Raw genomic sequence first — 19,214 nt, forward strand, 5'->3', positions numbered from 1 at the left:
AGCACCCAAATCGAACCAGAGGCAAGGGTGTGGTGCTTTGGAAAGAGGGATTCCCAGAAGTCGCCGAAAGTTACAGGAGTTAGAAGAGAAGGACAAAAGAACTGGAAGAGCTGCTGGCTTTAGTACGACAAGAACTTGTACAAGAGCGTCAGACGACATACGCAAAAATCAAAGAATCACTTCAGCAAAGGAAACAGGCAGCAACAAGGCGAAGAAAATATTGTGAGTCCTGGTGGTCGTCGGAGCAGCTGCACATCCGAGGGGTTTGCAGAAGAAGAATCGGCCTGTTACCCTATGGACGACATCATAAAAAGCAAAGTGTGCAAACTTGTCGTGCCCACCTTGAACATTACCACCACGGTGGCTATAGGGCAGGTCAACCAATGCGTGGAAGGAGCTTTCTTCAACGATCTTCCGATACCGCGGGGATATGAGGTCCACGTGGACTCCGTGCGAAGGCCGTACCGTAAGATTGATATGGATTACCCTGGAGAGACGGGTCCAAGAGGCTCGGATCAAACATGGATGGCTTCATTCTGTGGCCCAAGCGCTACATAGTGTTTGAAGATAAGACAGACAAGTTGTCTGATGCGTAGTCGGACCCACCACATAGAATTTCTCCAACTCCTCCATGGTCACCTCCACTGTCGCAAAGAAGAGTGTCAACTCCTCCACGGTCGTCGCCACCGTCATCTAGAAGAGAGCCAACTCCTCCCTTACGCAAATCGCCACCAAGCGAGCCAACTCCTCCCCCTCAGAAGTCGGCACTAGTGCCACCAAGAGAGCCAACTCCTCCACCTCTGAAGTCACTACCACCACCACCAAGAGAGGCAACTCATCCCCCTCCGAAGTTGACAACAGTTGCACAGTCTAAAAATTTGAGTTCATCTCACAAGTCAGTTTTATCCCATAAGCAAAGGGCATCTAAGAAGGTGGCAACACCTGAGAAGTTGCCTTATGAACAAACACCAGAGGAAACCAGAGCGATAGTGGACGCCAGTGTCAAGAAATTCTTTCAAAAGTCAGAGCATGGGAAGAAAATACCAATTCGTGCATAAACACAGAAGTTTTTATTGAAGATGACCAAACCTATTGAGCGTAAGAGTAAATCAGACTACATGTGCATCAAAAGCAAAAAATACTTAAAGGATTCTTCTATCGAACAGATATGACAAGAACAGAATTTAGAAAGATTTCTTGAATATACTAAGATGAGAAAAGAGCAATTTCTAGACGAATCCTTGACACCAAAAGCAGTCGAGAGATGGTAATTTAAGTTGGGCGAACTCTTTGTTGCGCCAAATGTGTGGGACAAACTGACATATCAACTTCGAAAATTCCATGCATGGTACATGAAGGAGTCGTGGGATGGTAAAGAAATGTTAGAGGCCAGATACAAGGATTGAGATTTCCTCCATGGGGATGGCTCTATTTATATATTATTTGAGGAAATATATCAAATGTACAAACAAGATACCCTCGACGTGTCTATCTTGAGTTATTGGACTCTGTAAGTGTCTTACATATAATTCACAATATACATTCATATACCATTGGATTAAATGTCTTAACTTATTCCTTATGTAGAATGGAGGTATAAAGATGTAGGATAGAGGGCATCTACCATGTGGGATTCATCGACCCACATCATGTAAACCCAACAATGATGCAGTCCGATCCAAAAGGAACCGAGGACTATGCATTGAAGTGTATTCTGGAGCTACAATTAAAGAAATACATATTTTTGCCCTATCACTCTTTGGATATGTGTTTCCCTTTATGAATGTTCTACTGTTTTTGAGCAATACATAGTTAAAAATTAGGATCAACTAACCTATGGTGACTTATGTGCAGTTATCACTGGATCATCCTTGTCATCCAGCTAGATATTAGCAAGATCGTTGTCTTTAACTCACAAAATAATCCAAAAGAAACCTACCACCCGTCATTGACTTGCTACAAAGGTAAAACCCGACCATTTCGTTATTACTCTTGTAATATTTGATTTGATTGAATCTAGGCCTACTTATGGTAATAATCACACAAATGCCAATTGTACCTATGATACATCAAGAAAAGTGTTAGACACCAGTCATTCACGAAAGAATGGATTATTCGACATGAAGTAAGGCCCGAGCAATAATTTATGTGATTTTTATATAATGGAATTTATGCACGGATTCAACGGAGACGCATCATACCATGTGGTCGATACTGAGGTATGCGACATACATCTTGATGACTAATTTTCAGGTCCAACATGTGTTCATAAGGATTGATTTCTTTAATTCTTGAAATTGCAGCTCCTCGTGCTGTCCAGAGATCGACTCATGACCATTGAAATCAACGCACCTCAAGAACAACTTGTTGGATTCATCAATAACCAAGTCATCAGTACAACCGGCAAGTTCCATGTGGCTCATCTCTCTCGTTACCTCCATCCAACAAGAAAAAGCAGAGTTCAGAACCTTCGATTAGCAAAAAAACCTTAAACTCTTTTTCATTGTTGTAATAAAATCTCACATGTATGAGTGTATATATACTGTGACGAGACTTAATGTTTTAGAAATAAAATTTATATGTGCTTATGTATATAGCTGCGATAAAACCGCTACATTTTGAAAAGGACGGAAAATACCTATCAGTATTGGTTCTATACCGACACTAATAGCCTATTACTATCAATATCGAGTAATCAGTGTCGGTTCAAAACCCACTACTGATAACGATTTTGAACCAACACTGATAAAAATATCTGCAGTAGTGGTTGGTAGTTAGACACCTATTAGAAAGTTAATATCAGTTGGCGAATGAGGTTAGGGCTACATGGTTATCAAAGATGCGATGTGATTGCTGTGACGAGCAACTTATAAAAACTGATCAATTTGTGCAATGATGATATTAGTTAGAGACTTAACTACCTAATCGACCCGTTGACTTGGACTCGGTACATATGTTCCGGGCTCATCAATCATTAACCATCGCGTTAATCTTTTTTATAATACAACTATTTGCAGGAAATTTTCATTTTTTATTTCCCATTGTTAGGCAGCAATGTTTTTTGGAGGATGGCATGAATGATTGACAAGCAGCATTCTTATATATTCTTAGGAACTGACTCGTGTTGTTCACGGTAGAACTTTTGAGTTTGAACATTAGTTCCTTCTTTTACCGGATATAGGCCAACTAATCTCGTCCGTAGTCAATGATAAAAAAGAAGAAAAACTAAAACTCCTAATTACCCTGCTAACAATTTGGAATATAGGGACTAAACGCTTGCTAGCTTGGTACAGGGTACTGTTGAGTATTGCGTCTCTCTAGGCTTGAATCCGGGTGCCCACCTCCTTCTTAAGTAGTGTTTGTTCAGATGAGACGGAACGGATTCATTCTGTTTTTGAGTTATTTGAATAGAAAACAGTATGATGGAATTGTTCGGAATAAGAGAATATTCTTTAAAGTTTGGAACAGAGCTGTTCTAAAAAATGATAGAACACAGCCATCTTATTTCAAACGTGACACAGACAGTACACTTAAGGTACTAAAATAGATTCGTTATATCTCACGTACCAAACAAATATCTATATATAAATAAAATCATTTAATTTTTAAATGGATAAATAAAATCATTTAATTTTCAAATAGATAAATAAAATTTTACACGCCACCTCGCTCTCTAACAAAACACTACAGAAGTGAATGCTGAGAGCTCCTGATCATTGCTGGGCTAAAATGGTGGCAATTTGTCACGGTACACAGGACCGTTCAATTCTAAAATGGTGGCTATTTCTCTTTTTCTTTTTGCGAAGGTGTCTATCATCGAAAGAAAATAACCGTATGGTAGTTAGATTTTTTATTACGTTCTCCGTGTGGTAGTTAGATTTTTTATTATGTTCTGAATGCATGATTGCACTGCACCTTAGAGAACGATCTGAACTCGATGCTCCCTGTTATATATCCCCATATATATATTTGTGATAATGTCAATTGTACAGTCATGCCATGTGTGTGAATTGACTTGTAACAGAAGTTGGTTGGGAAGTCTTCGAGCAAAACATTTATACAAACCTGCATTAACTGTTCAGTAGGGTTTAAGTGTCTTCCAAATACAAAATAACAATACATGTTACGTACGCAATGCAAGTACCATTAGAGTAATATATATAATTGTACAGCAAACATCTTGAGCTTCTCTCCCTGGCACAACATTATTAATCCTTGCAAATTAAAGCTCCTTGCGCCAAAAACAATATTGTCCATTTTCCATCAATAAAGTTTGGGAAAATTTTGTTTCGACCACGAACAAGGTCCTAGCTAATTCTTGTTCTTGACACTTAAATCCAGAAATTTTAATTTCTCTTTTGCCGTACTTAGTTCCTTATTTTGGGACCTAATTCTGTTAGTCCAGGCACAAAACCATAGACGAATGACCATTTTGCCCCTATATGGTGTTCTCCTGCCCACCTATTTCATCCCTTTGATGATTCAATCCAAGAACCTCCACTTTGTTATACATGCCCTCTAACAATCACTAATGGTTATTTTGGTCATTTTCCACTTGATTTTTTTCATTCTAGTCAGCAAGAAGATAATTCTCTGTCATGACAAAAACAAATAAGACCTTAACGGAATGGCAAGAAAAATGAAATATGAGAAGCCTACTGCGGTCAATTGGCTAGCACTACGACTAGTGATGATCTAGGCAACTCGAGTTTGACCCTTTCCTTCTTCAAATTGTCGCAGAGGATGTCTCTCCCTTTCGATCGTCTCCTCCTTCTACTCGCAATTTTTTTTTTAAAAAAAACAGAAATATGAAGAACAAAATTGGTGGCAAAAGCAAGAATAGGGACCTCTTAGAGGCATTTCCGCGCGCAAAGTTTTGTGTCAACGAAACTGGGAAAAGAAACCAAGATAGCAACAATGCAATATTCCAACAAGATTTCCATGATGATTTGCATACAAATGGGCCACCAAGCGGGCATTAATTCGGAATGGTAAATTAAATCACACCAGCTAATATAATTAATATTCTTAATTTTCAAAACAAAAAAGAAACCTAATGCTTGCTATGGCATCCATGGCCACAATGGCCGGAGTCCGAGCTGGAGCTCGAGTCCGAGTCCGACCCGCCGCCGAGGGACATCGACAGCGGCACGCTCCTGACCACCTCGGCGATGGACACGGCGACGGCCGCGGCCAGCGAGAGGTAGACGGACAGGTGCACCTGGCTGCAGAAGTTGCTGCCGCCGGCGCCGGAGCAGACGCTGATGCACTTGCCGTAGGCCGAGCAGTAGGACATGTAGTTGCCGGCAGCGAACCCCGCGCCGGTCGCCGAGTAGAGCAGCGCCGGCACGGCGGCGCCGAGCAGCGGCATGAGCACCCGCGCCCTCTTGTCCTTGCCCTTCTTCCACACGCTCAGGAACACGGCGATCGCCTCCAGGAACGCCGCAATGGCGTTCGCCACCACCAGGTAGCTGCAAAGCAAGCATCAGATACGTACAAGGTACGTTCAGTCACGTACGAATACACGACTACACGTATGTACGGCGCCGAGAGAGAGAGAGAGAGAGTCTTTGTACGTACACGAAGGCGGGGTAGTCGCTGTACGTGACGGTGCGCGGGCGCGCGCCGTAGGCGGCGTAGACGGTGCACTGGCTCGCCGTGGCCATGAGCGCCGCCGACGCCACCGCCAGCCCCATGCCGGCGATGCCGGCGGCGATGCTGACGGCATTCGCGCCCATGGACGACTCCTTCTTCTCCTCGTTACACATGATCGATCGTACACAAACCAAACTAACAAGAAAGTCAAAAGAAGAGGGGAAAAAACTAAGGATTATTGCGAGTTTGGAAGAAGAGCTGGATGTATTGATTTGCGGTCAAGTTGTGGCGCCATGAGCGCCTACATGTGTGTGTATTTATACACACATACACGTTTGGTGACAACACAGAAGTTGATGAAGAAGAGGGGGTCAAATGAGGGTGTGATTGGAGGATGTGTCACGCGTCAACTAATCTCACTTATTTGTGTTTCTTATTATATAATGAGTATTGAATTAGCATCTAATCTCCCTTCTTTCTAGTAGTTACACACAATCTTGATGATTGAGCACTAGTTTACTCACTTAATCACATTGTTTTTGTGCCAAACCAATTGTTGTTATCTTTAGTTGAGAGTATATATGAGCAATGATTACAGAGGCCATGGTTAATTTTTTTTGAGCATAGGCCATGGTTAATTTGTAGTAGTTAGGTATGTTCTCATTGTGTCAAATTTTCGGTTTTATTTAGAGAGAATATTCTTATAAAGACATTTTCTTTAGAGGATTTGGATGTGTTTGATTTTTTTGAGCAAATTTGAATGCTTGCTGACCATGCATATAATGGGTCAAGCCCAGCACTGTTCGTATCCATCACACAGAAAGATCTGCATGATGGAGCACTGACTATATTGTGTTCAATGGAGGAAGCGGACAATTCCAAGAAAGACAGATGCAAATAGGTCCAGGAATTGTATTGGATCTGGATTCCATCAAGCAAATACAGGTTTCAACCAAATAACATAATCGATATCACAGTATAATTTCAATTTCACAGGAAATGGAATTAGTTCTCCAATTTCAGAAAACCAATTCATTTTCAAGAACCAAACGGAGCCTCGGAGGATTTGGATGTGTTTGATTTTTTTGAGCAAATTTGAATGCTGATGCTGATCGTGCATATAAACACTCACTACGGCCCAGTATTTTTTTTTTTAGCAAATTAGCCCACACTAATTTTGGCCCAGTAAGTGTTGATTTCCTTTTTCTGTTTGGGCACATTGCTTCCAGGACACTCACTTGTATGACATTTTTTTCTTGAGCTAAAATCACAACATATAATAATGCCATCAAGTGAATAAGTATAAACACTGTAAAATCATCGGTCACGTTGATTCTTATTCGCCGGTAAATAATTAGCTGCTCAGCTCATGCGCATATGGTCCGACCGCCGTCGATGCAGACGACTTGGCCGGTGACGTAGGAGGCCGCCGGCATGCAGAGGAACGACACCACGGACGCGACCTCCGCCGGCTCGCCGCTCCGCCGCATCGGGATGCGCGAAAGCTCCCGCTCCACGGCCTCCGGCTCGGATTGGTTCACCATGTCCGTCGTGACGACGCCTGAAGTGACGCAGTTCGCACGATCCTTGTCGCCGGCCCACTCGGAAGCCAGGCTCCTTGTCAGCTGGTTCATTCCTCCTGCAAATATTTTTATTTGAGAAAAAGAATATACTAAATTCATTTCAAAATTCAAAATTTTCAATCTTTTATGGGATGCAAAAAAATCTAGCATGTACACACATACTTCCTCCCATTCAAAATAAGTGTCATTTTAGTTTGTTTGCATTTAACTGCTTTAAATTTTAGCTATAAATTACTTTTTAGTATTGAGTTTAGATACTTAAAAATGTATTTTTATAAAATTACTTTCATAATAATATATTGTTGCTATATTTTATCAATATATTAAAAAAATTGTAATTAAAATTGTAATTTAGGAACCGTATCGATATCAAAACGATATTTATTTCGGACTAGAGGGAGTACTACCTTTAGCGGTGTAGTAGAGGGTGAGCCCTGGCACCCCAGATAGCTTGTGGTGGAGATATTGATGATGCTGCCCCCTCCGGCGACGGAGGCGGTGCTGACATGGAAAATCGACTCCAGATTGGTTGCCATGAGATATGCATAGTCCTTGCCGCACACTCCGTCACGGCTTGATCAATAGTTGTCCTGCGTTGTTCACTTGTGCACGTTCTGTCACGCATATATATTGTTCATGCAATTGAGTTAGCTTTGAGATTATTCTTGCTAGAGAGTAGAGAGAGCCTTGTTAGGTGTGGCAGGTTGATGCTTACCAGGATGTCGAGCTTGCCAGCGAAGGTCTCCTTGACCGCGGCCATGAGGTCCTCGCGGTCAGCGTGCACAGAGACGTCGCAGACGGAGATGCCGACGGCGAGCCCCTTCTCCACCCACCGCCGGTGGCACTCCTCCAGCTCCACCGCGGTGCAGGAGCATGTGTGCACACGTGCGCCGAACCCGGCCAGCTCCTCCACGATCGTGTGCCCGATCCCTTTGCTGCTGCCGGTGACGAGCGCTGTCACGCCGGCCAGGCTCCACCTCTCTTCTATGCTCCTCCCGCCACCTGCCGTCATCTCCATGCAATTTGGGTATTAATTGTGCTGCACTGCTGCCCCTGGTACACGTCCGTATGTATATATATACAGACTTGGAGCAATTGAACATTTTGAAGTCGATGCACATGCGTCATTTTCCGTTAGGGTTCTTGACCAGAACGAGGTTTGATTGCCACTCCGAGTGGATAACCTCTCGGATGATACTGACCTCCGGCAGTTTCTGGACTTCCTCCTTCGCGGCCTCTGCCCGCTCTATGGATAGCTTGTGGAACCCCTGGCGTACGGGTCGGGCCTATGGGTTGACTCGGAGGATGTGCTCGGTGATGTGGCGGTCGACTCTGGAGAGGTCCTGCAGAGACCATGCGAAGACATCGAAGTTGGCCCTTAGGATGGCCGTGAGCGGGGCTTCCCGCCCCTGAGTGAGGTCTGCCCGATCTGAAAAGCCTGTTCGGGGTTCCCCATACCTAACATGACATGCTTGACACCCCCCTTTGGTTGTGGCTTTGGAGGGCCACAATGCTCGAGGCACGCCTGAGAGGGATCTTCGAGGGGTCCTTCAGCTACATTATGCATGTGGCGACTGTTGAGCAGGGCAGGGTACCCATACTCGAGCGCCTAGCCAGGTTTTGATCACCGTGGATGGAGATCAGCCTATAGGGTCAAGGCATCTTCATGCAGAGGTAATTGTGGTGAAAGGCCCCCAAAATTTGTTCAAGGTTCCCCGCCCTAGGATGATGTTGTATGCATAGGGCACGCCCACAATGTCGAAGGTGACCATCTCGGTCCACATGGCAGATCCTTCGCCGAAGGTGACTCGAAGCTCTATCTAGCCCAGGGCGTCAAGGGAGGCCCATTGAACCCCTGAAGGGGCCTCTGAGCTGGAGAGAGCCGGCTTTGTGGGGTGCAGAGCTGGTCGAAGGCATATATGAAGAGAATATCTGCGGAACTACCTCCGTCGATCAGCACCCTCCGGACTTCGACTTTGGCAATGTTGGCCATGATGACTAGAGCATCGGTGTGAGGGAAGTTCACTCCCACAACATCATCGTATGTGAAGGCCACAGGGGCTTCGGCCATACAGGGGCTTGGTGGTGGATGCTGGTTGCACCAACATGGTGGACCCGCTGCGTGTAGTCTCATCGTTGCCTCTTCAAGGAGCAGTCGAATCTATTATGGCTAGGACCACATGCCGAGCACGACCCCCATCGTCGATGCGCTGCACCATTAGCGACGGAGGCGGAGGCAGCAGAGCTAGCTGAGGAGTGTTCTGCAGGGCCAGGTGATCCACCTAGCTGGCCGCTGCTGGCCTATGTATGCCGGGTCGTTCGTTATCGAGCCTATCGCGAGGTATTCCTCTTGGAATGTTACGAGGGTGCGGCAATCTTTGATATTGTGGGCACGCTAGCCCAATGCAGTGTGCACCAGTATCCTTCTTCTGGCTATTGGCCAGGGGTGCGCTGCCGCTCGAGAAAGGACTCGGAGCGTCCTTGGTCATGCCCCCTGGAACAGGGTAGGTTCGGATCCCCCCGCGCATTTTCAATGTTTTGGATGCCGCGATGCTGTTGTTGCTGGCGCCGACGTTCTCAGGGCCCCTTTTTGCTGATGGAGGTGGTGGGGGTGTGAGGACCCCACTTGCGAGATTGGCTTCTCGGGCTCGATGCTGGGGGTCGTGGTAACATACACCCCCCGACAGAGCCGCTTCTCCTCCACTCGTGTGTACCCCTCGAACTTGCACATGAGGGTGCTCATCGAGTGTATTAGGCGACGATGCAATCGATCGAAGAGGGGCTCGGAGGCCAGACCCTAGGTAGCCACGTTGATGACCGATGACTCTGAGATGCCACTTATATGTGCCTTGGTTTGGGAAAACATCCAGAAGTACTCCCAGAGGGTTTCACTCAGCTGTTGCCTGTTGGCGAATAGGCTCCCAAAGGTCACTGGCTCGATAAAAGGTGCCCTGGACGTTGTAGCAGTAGGCGTCTTGGAGCTGGGCCCAAGTGTAAATGGTCCCGAGCTCCAGCGTCCAGAACCATCGGAGGGCTGCCCCTCCAAAGCGAGAAGGAAACACTTGGCCATAGTGGCATATCCACCTCTGTTGGCCTCGATGGCGATGATGTATGCGCGAATGAACTCATCCAGGTTCGAATCACTCTTAGATTTAGGCAGCTTTGGGGTCCAAAACCCATTCGGGAAGGGCATGACCTATAGGTCAACCTGGAGGGGAGAGTCGAGGTCTACGAGCGGAACCTCACGCTAACTAGCCCGAGGACCTACTGCTTGTAGATTGACCATTGGCGGTGCTCAGGGACGATGAGCCGCGATGCCAAAGCCCTCGTCGGCCCTGGAGTCTGAGTCAGCAAAGCGTTTGTCGTCACGGAAGCAGCAACGGTCATATCCACGGGTTGCTGTGCGGCGCACAAGGCCACTTGCAGTTCCTCCAGCTGAGCCAGAAGGGCCACCACGTGCGCTTGCTGGTCGGGCGTCACGGTGTGCACAGCAGTAGTCTCAGTTGCAGCCCCTAGGGACACAACAGGGTACTCGTTGTGCTGCTGCTAAAGGGCCTCTGGAATGACGGGCCCCCTGGCGTCAGCCATAGCCAAGGTCGGGGTCGGGTCGGTGGTGGCCACAGGACCCTCGTTACGCCTAGCTATGGGGCCGGCGTCGGTGTAGCACGCACTTGGTCACGGTTGCCATGTGGATTTTCGCACAGCGTGGCCGTGGAACCAGCCACCTTGGTGGTTTTGTTCTTTGGTGGTATCCTACCTCTTCTAGTGCTTCTACACGTACATCATCCCCACTGATAGCGACAGCTGCTGATGAAAGAAAATATGTCTTTCACGGATAAAGTGCGACAAGAGCCAACCCACATGAATGGCTCAAGCTTGGAGGAGAAGTGCAAAGGAACATAACACCATGAATAATTTTTTAGACTAAGGTTCCCTTTCACCGTGTACCTATGGTCTGTATATATAGTGCCTTATAGAGAGCAAGTGTACATGAATACCCCTATGGAAAGGGTTGAGATACAAGTTGTCACTATACAATTGGGACCTAGGACTTCATAGCAGGCGGATGATGGCTGATGGGCCCCCTTTCTGCTGATCTTTCTGTGGTGGGGTGGGGGGCTCAACCGCCTCACCAAGGTCTCTCGGAGTTAGTGCCCTCCGGAAATCCCCAACCCTCCAAAGGCTTAGGACTCCGTAGATAGTCTGAAGCCTGTAGGCTCCAGAAGCTAGTCAACATTCCGACCTAGACAGGCGGAGCCTAGACGCACACAAAGGGGAATGACATTTGAGTGAAAAACTCAATTATACTTTTTTTGCGGTAACTCAAATATGTCTTCTCTACTACTTCACCAACTACCTTGCATAAAAAAGAAAAAATAATCTTAGTGTCGTCCATATCTTCCATTTCTTTTCATTTTGAGATACTCATAAGTTGCATCATCTGACCAAGAAGAGATGCCAGAAAGAAAAACCTAATGCATCATTGACTTAAACCGGCCGTTGATCCACCAGAGACACACACGCGTACGAACACGCTTCCCTGTTTGTCAAAACGATCGGTGAGTGACAGTTAATTTGTTGAATTGTTGGACATGCCACGTGTGCATTAGCTCACCGATCCATTGTTTCCGGTGTTCGTCCTCTCCAACACCGGAAACACAAGACTGTTCAGGGTCATCGGAGATTTGTGGAAAATGTTGCGATGTGAGGGAGAACCATGAGCCATTGGATATAGATCGAGTGGACGAAAATCTGAGTGAAATCTTTTCAGAAAACACTCGAGTGATCCATACATTAACAGTAGAGAAAAAGAGATTACAGGATGGATTCAACGGAAGTGTAATTACAAACTGAAATCAGAAATCCTGAGCACAATGCACGCAGGTGCACAACAGATGTATATACGCCCCTGTAGCTGGTCTCACGTACGCATACATTCATGATCGTTGTGGCAGGTTTATGCTAGCTAAGTTATGGTGCGGCCGCCGTCGACACAGATGACCTGGCCGGTCATGTAGGACGCCGCCGGCATGCAGAGGAAGGCCACCATGGACGCCACCTCCTCCGGCTCGCCGATCCTCCCCATCGGCAGCCGCGCCATCCCGTTCTTCACCAGCTCCGGGTCTATCGTCTTCTGCTCAATCCATCAATTAATCGGGATTAGTTTAATTGTGAGCTTATACTAATCATGTAACAAGAATTCTAGCTAGTGAGATGATGATCAGTTGACGAGAATCGATTAATCTATGAAGAAAAACCATGGGCGGATCCCAGGGGAAGCTGGGGCCCCCTACCTCCCGATAACGCTTGAAATCCCCTCAAGCCCCCTACAATTTTTGGGCATAGAAAATGAAGAAGAACAGAAGAATAGAAGAAGGAGGAGGAGGAGGAAGAGAAAAAAAAAAAGAAGAGGAGAGGAGGAAGAAGAAGTTGACCCCTTAATTTTTAATTCTGAATCCGCCACTTTGGCAGCTGATTATTTAGGTTAGGTAAGCTTACGTCGTTGCTAATGTCAGTCTTGACGCCCCCCGGCGCAACGCAGTTGACGCGGATGCCGTCGCGGGCCCACTCGGCGGCGAGGCTCCTAGTGAGCTGGTTCATAGCTCCTTTGGACATGGAGTACACGGCGAGCGCCAGGAGCCCGATGAAGCCGGCGATGGAGGAGACGTGGACCACGCTGCCGCCTCCGCCGCTGGCGAGGAGGAGCGGGTGCGCGAGCTGGCTGAGGTGGAAGCACGACTCCAGGTTGGTCGCCATCAGCCGCGCGTAGTCCTCGTCTGTGCAATCCGCCGCCGCCTTGAACAGCGACTGCCCCGCGTTGTTTACAAGGATGCCGAGTTTGCCGCCGAAGGTGGCCTTGACGGTGGCAATGAGGTCCTTGCGATCGGCGCGCAGGGAGACATCGCAGACGGAGACGGTGACCTGCAGGCTGCAGCCCCTTCTCCGCCCACCGCCGACGGCACGCCTCCAGCTTCGCCGCGTTGCGGGCGCACGTGTGCACTCGCGCGCCGAACCCTATCAGCACCGATAGTCACTATCAATATCGATTCTTAACTCTTTGATTATTGTACGTATGCGGGATTTTAAGGACCGACACTAATGCACTTACAGTAACAATTTCTGTTAAAACGATACTGAGAAGGATACTACATATCTAATATTCTATAATAGTGACTCTGAACTATCATACGTTTTCAATTGTCTCAATTCGCTGAACTGAGCAAGGATACAACGAGTGCTCAAATTAATAAAATAAGTGATGGTCGCTATGATCATATGTCGAATGGGTACGCAATTAACAATCTAAAGTCTCCACGGTTTAATTAAAATAATAATTCTCCATTGCGAGACGAAATACTAGCATTCATATGGATATACATATATACGCAACAGAAAGGCCGATACATTGATCAATTGAAGTACCCTTCATGTTGCGATACAATTTAAAATTTTAACTTGCGCACAAAATTTCTCTTGTGGCACGATTTTTCATTTTTAACTTCCATACAAGTTTTTCTTTTCTTTTTCTTTTTTATAATTTTTAAGATTTTCTTGAACGTTTACTTAAATCACTGGTCAACACTTTTTTACCAGTTGATTTCCCAAAAGAGAATATTTTTTACCCTCTATGATAATAGACTCAAGTAATTAATCAAGAGGTACTAATGGCACCCATATATTAGTCCAGTTCTATATATTAAATGGTAGTTTGATTTTCTCTGTCATCCAATTTGACTAACGTTTATTTAATTTCAAAGGCGCAATACACATTGCCTTTGGCTACAGATGCCTGAGTTGACTTAATTTTGTCTAATATATCACTCGAGTTGTTGATAGTCGATCAGATACTATATATGTACATATAATCACGCCTAACACTAAAGACTAACAAAATTTTCCAGTTTCTTTACAAGTGGCCAACGGTTTGTAGTATATATAGTTAACCAGCTAAAAGTGGGTAATGAGTTTGTTGGGGATTATTTATTTGTTGGTACTTAGCTAAAACTGTTGGGAAAGATACAAATGATACTAGAAAAACTGTCGGCCACTCGACAAAAATACTAAAGAGCACTAAAATTGTTGGTCACTCCGTAAATAACTATCGGTAATCATTGAATATCTTATAGTGTGAGTATACAAAGGTAAGCACAGAACATGCATGTGGCAAACAATAAATAAAGCAAAATAGACATTGTAAGACGGCAATACTATGAGTACATCAACCGTGGTATGGCCGCCCAAAGCGTACACCCTCACCTCTATGATTTGGATTTGAGTGCCTATACTTCTTTTTGTCAATTAAAGATATATAGTTTCTCCTAACTAGATTTTTTTTTTTGTTTTTCAGCATGGGCCAACACCGGTAACTCATTTACCTGATAATAGTTTGTGTGGATTTTTCACTGTGATTATTGATATTTTGGTTATAAGTCTTGGTCATACGACTGTACTATACTATTACCCCCGCACTAAACAAATGGAATAATTAATTGAACTGAGAGAATTTCTAAACTGTCCATAATTTATTGAACCGAGAGATTTTCAGCATGGGCACTTCAAATGTTTGGGGCACATAATAACGAGATCCTTTCAGAACATGGCAAATCTGGTCGAGATCTGATAAATGAAGCTATTCAGTCAAATACTACTAAAGTTTTCTGACTTTTACAGCCCACTAAATATGGACGCAATATTGAGTTCAATTTCATAATTTTGACTTTGAAACTATGAATAGAGGTAGCTAGTAAAACTCTAAAATATACATTTTGTGAGGTTTTAGGTTTACAAACTTCTGATCTAGTCATTCACAGATGAAGCCCCGGTGTAGAGCTGTACATCTATAGTATCGGACTATTAGATACACAAGTTAAAAAAAAACTAAGAGTTTGTTGGAACATGTGAATTCTACAGATATTTTAGAGAAAGCAGTTTGATTCTCACGGGAATAGGAAAAAACCGATCTCATTCCAATTGGGGCCTAACATTCTTGAAGAATAACTCTATTAGAGACAAAGCTATAACCCGTACATTTGATAAGTTGCTAGAGGTCGACGTACCTTATTAATCATTTACTTCAGTAGTCTTGTATATTTACTTATGCTATTTTTAATGAACTAGATGAAAATGCCCCGTAATTGTGCTCCTAGATATTATAATATTATGTGTTTTTATTTGAAAAATAAAAAGTTTACATATAATGTTTATAATTAAAATTTATTGCCTCTATTTGTATAACAACCGTTAATCTACACAACGCCACTATAGTTTGGCAAAACAAACATATGCAATGAATCCATCTACTAGTTTTACTTTCTAGGTTTGTGGATGAGTTTGTAGCTTGGTCTCACCATTTTTTTCTCACGGGAGCATCTTTTATGTTTATATGTAGATGGATCTTTTGTGGGGGGAATGACATTTGAGCGAAAAACTCAATTATACATATTTTTGCTGTAACTTAAATATATATGTCTTCTCTACTACATCACCAACTACCTTGCATACAAAAATAAAAAAAATTAAACAATCTGAATGTCGTCCATATCTTCGTTTTCTTTTCAGTTTGAGATACTCATAAGTTGCATCTTCTGACCAAGAAGAGATGCCAGAAAGAAAAACCTAATGCATCATTGACTTAAGATGGTCGTTGATCAACCAGAGAGACACACACGCGACCGTATACGCTTCCCAGCATGTCAAAACGATCGGTGACTGACACTTTGTTGAATTGTTGGACATGCCACGTGTGCATTAGTTCATCGATCCATTGTTCGTCTTCTCCAACACCGGAAACACAAGACTGTTCAGGGTCATCGGAGATTTGTGGAAAATGTTTCGATGTGAGGGAGAACCATGAGCCATTGGATATAGATCGAGTGGACGAAAATCTGAGTGAAATCTTTTCAGAAAACACTCGAGTGAGCAATACATTAACAGTAGAGAAAAGAGATATTACAGGATGGATTCAACGGAAGTGTAATTACAAACCGAAATCAGAAATCATGAGCACAATGCACGCAAGTGCACAACAGATCGTTGTGACAGGTGTATGCTAGCTAAGTTATGGTGCGGCCGCCGTCGACACAGATGACCTGGCCGGTCATGTAGGACGCCGCCGGCATGCAGAGGAAGGCCACCATGGACGCCACCTCCTCCGGCTCGCCGATCCTCCCCATCGGCAGCCGCGCCATCTCGTTCTTCACCAGCTCCGGGTCTATCGTCTTCTGCTCAATCCGTCAATTAATCGGGATTAGTTTAATTGTGAGCTTATACTAATCATGTAACTAGAATTCTAGCTAGTGAGATATATGATGATCAGTTGACGAGAATCGATTAATCTATGAAGAAAAACCATGGGCGGATCCCAGGGGAAGCTGGGGCCCCTACCTCCCGATAACGCTTGAAATCCCCTCAAGCCCCCTACAATTTTTGGGCATAGAAAATGAAGAAGAACAGAAGAATAGAAGGAGGAGGAGGAGGAAGAGAAAAAAAAAAAAGAGGAGAGGAGGAAGAAGAAGTTGACCCCGTAATTTTTAATTCTGAATCCGCCACTTTGGCAGCTGATGATTTAGGTTAGGTAAGCTTACGTCGTTGCTAATGTCAGTCTTGATGCCCCCCGGCGCGACGCAGTTGACGCGGATGCCGTCGCGGGCCCACTCGGCGGCGAGGCTCCTAGTGAGCTGGTTCATAGCGCCTTTGGACATGGAGTACACGGCGAGCGCCGGGAGCCCGATGAAGCCGGCGATGGAGGAGACGTGGACCACGCTGCCGCCTCCGCCGCTGGCGAGGAGGAGCGGGTGCGCGAGCTGGCTGAGGTGGAAGCACGACTCCAGGTTGGTCGCCATCAGCCGCGCGTAGTCCTCGCCTGTGCAATCCGCCGCCGCCTTGAACAGCGACTGCCCCGCGTTGTTTACGAGGATGTCGAGTCTGCCGCCGAAGGTGGCCTTGACCGTGGCCATGAGGTCCTCGCGATCGGCGCGCAGGGAGACGTCGCAGACGGAGACGGTGACCTGCAGCCCCTTCTCCGCCCACCGCCGACGGCACGCCTCCAGCTCCGCCGCGTTGCGGGCGCACGTGTGCACTCGCGCGCCGAACCCCGCCAGCTCCTCCACGATCGCGTGCCTGCATGGCATATGACCAACGCGTTAACGGCGCATGCATGCATGTTGTTATACGTGCACTCGTACATATATTTTTCAAAACTATATATGTATTTATGACCGGAGAAAGTATACTAGTTTATACGTACCCGATGCCTTTGCTGCCGCCGGTGACGAGCGCCGTGGCGCCGGTGAGGCTCCACCGCTCCTCCCTGCTCCTGCCTGCACCCACCATTTTCTCTGCTTCTCTACTTGTATATATGTATATATTACTGATCAGAAATGGATCGATCGATGTATATATATACTACAATGAGACCGATGAGATGCTACTCCACATCCATGTATCTGTGTATTTATAGTGATCTGACCAGATAGCACCTCCATTGAAATGTGCATGCACTACCGCACTAGCTAAGCTGGGAGATGACGATGAATTAATTAATTTTAGACCTATTTGTTCGTCTGATGGACGGCCGGATTTGGACAGATACGGAGCACAAGAAGACGGCTACCGGCCGCCCAACGACTGCTGGTTTCTTCGAAGCGACCAGCCAGAACGACATAGCAATGAACACAACATATACATACACATATATATATATATAATATAATATAATATATGAGTTCTGATAGATTCAATCGATATCCACCGTCTACCAAAATTAATCAGATAATCCACGTGCAACACGTGCAAAGTTGGATCTCGTTTCTCCTTCTAAAAATACAATTGATTTCCTATTATTTACCTTAATTTCATACCTAGACTACCAATATTTGTCTTCCATATATTTCAAAAATATATTAAATCTCATATTATTTGTCGTCCATACATTACAAAGATATATTCAATCACATATTATTTGCCTTCTATATATTCTAAAAATATATTCAATCTCCTATTATTTGCCTTCCATACAGAAGTTTAATATTTGTCTTCCATACATTCATTGCCGGGTTTCTTCAGATGGTGCACCGTCTCCCGCATGTCGCCTTCTGCGTCAGGTTTTTCCAAAGGGTGTGATGCCTCCCGTACTTCGCTTATAACGCCGGCTTTCTGGAGAGAGTGCACCGTCACCCACACGTCGCCTCCACCGTCGTCTACCACATAGGTCGCCTCGATCATACTATTTTTATACCAATATACTATGTGAGAATTATTTTCATCTCCTCATAAATAGGTCACAATCTTGATACTCCTCGCAGCGTTGCTACGGACGGTCGGGTTTTTGACTTCTTTGGATTGTTATATTCTAAATTGATTCTATGTGTGTAAAACACATGTGTAGCTACCAGCAATAACAAAGTACTCAGGCCAGTACTGTTCAACTATCATGCATACGTGTCTAATTGTCTAAATTTGCTGACCTGGAGCCAAGGAGTGCCAAATTACTAAAAGATGACCGCATAGAACAAAAGAATTATAAATTTCCATTCCAAGACAAACACTACAAGACATCCAGGATTCAAGGGTATTTTTAGGATCATTTTGGAGGCCTGCTTCTCTACACATACGAACGACAAAAAGGCCGGTACATCGATAAAGAGGCTCTTCATGTTGCGACACATTTTAAATTTTAGCTTGCATACAAATTTAATTATGTTTTGACACAATTTTAAATTTACTTGCATGCATATTTTCTCCTTTTGTTATTTTATAAGTTTTATCATTTTCCTTAACACTTACCAAATCAACTGATCAAGAGTTTTACTCCAACATGCAACAAACCCATTATAGTACTTAATTAGAGTTACATATATTGAGTAGTTTGGCATCCGGGCGCTAGCCCGGTTGGTAAGGACGGTGCTCCCACGACGCGAGCGCTCGAGTCAGCCCGTATTCGAGTCCGAACACTCGCAATGACATGCACGGAGCGGAGACGCACAGAGCGGTCTCGCTCGACCCTGCCTCTAAAAGAGTTAAGGCTGTGGAAATGAG

The 19,214-nt window shown here is 45.0% G+C and overlaps 2 protein-coding genes and 2 pseudogenes across 2 annotated transcripts; all 4 read right to left on the reverse strand.

The window, feature by feature from the left end:
• Positions 1-4,905: 4,905 nt before the first annotated feature.
• Positions 4,906-5,901, reverse strand: LOC133887264 (CASP-like protein 1U3). Its single transcript, XM_062327205.1, has 2 exons — positions 5,581-5,901; positions 4,906-5,471 (listed from the first exon to the last, which is right to left on the reverse strand). Exons 1-2 carry the CDS (start codon positions 5,766-5,768, stop codon positions 5,054-5,056), a joined length of 606 nt encoding a protein of 201 aa, XP_062183189.1. The 5' UTR covers positions 5,769-5,901; the 3' UTR covers positions 4,906-5,053.
• A 901-nt stretch (positions 5,902-6,802) lies between these two features.
• Positions 6,803-8,190, reverse strand: LOC133886508 (noroxomaritidine/norcraugsodine reductase-like; annotated as a pseudogene).
• Positions 8,191-12,144: 3,954 nt separating this feature from the next.
• LOC133886509 (noroxomaritidine/norcraugsodine reductase-like) lies at positions 12,145-13,209 on the reverse strand (annotated as a pseudogene).
• Positions 13,210-16,068: 2,859 nt separating this feature from the next.
• Positions 16,069-17,588, reverse strand: LOC133887070 (noroxomaritidine/norcraugsodine reductase-like). The gene is made up of 3 exons (XM_062326980.1): positions 17,425-17,588; positions 16,763-17,297; positions 16,069-16,399 (listed from the first exon to the last, which is right to left on the reverse strand). Exons 1-3 carry the CDS (start codon positions 17,508-17,510, stop codon positions 16,232-16,234), a joined length of 789 nt encoding a protein of 262 aa, XP_062182964.1. The 5' UTR covers positions 17,511-17,588; the 3' UTR covers positions 16,069-16,231.
• Between the last annotated feature and the right edge of the window lie 1,626 nt (positions 17,589-19,214).

The sequence above is a fragment of the Phragmites australis genome, chromosome 12 (genome assembly GCF_958298935.1).
Source record: "Phragmites australis chromosome 12, lpPhrAust1.1, whole genome shotgun sequence".
In the NCBI taxonomy this organism is placed as follows: Eukaryota; Viridiplantae; Streptophyta; class Magnoliopsida; order Poales; family Poaceae; genus Phragmites; species Phragmites australis.

Bases quoted from the DNA above. Each gene is read 5' to 3' on its own strand.
- LOC133887264 (XM_062327205.1), bottom strand. From the start codon at position 5,768: ATGTGTAACGAGGAGAAGAAGGAGTCGTCCATGGGCGCGAATGCCGTC. The intron at 5,472-5,580 runs GTACGTACAAAG...CTTGCTTTGCAG, and splicing joins AGCGACTACCCCGCCTTCGT to CTACCTGGTGGTGGCGAACG.
- LOC133887070 (XM_062326980.1), bottom strand. From the start codon at position 17,510: ATGGTGGGTGCAGGCAGGAGCAGGGAGGAGCGGTGGAGCCTCACCGGC. The intron at 17,298-17,424 runs GTACGTATAAAC...TATGCCATGCAG, and splicing joins GGCGGCAGCAAAGGCATCGG to GCACGCGATCGTGGAGGAGC. The intron at 16,400-16,762 runs GTAAGCTTACCT...CGGATTGAGCAG, and splicing joins AGACTGACATTAGCAACGAC to AAGACGATAGACCCGGAGCT.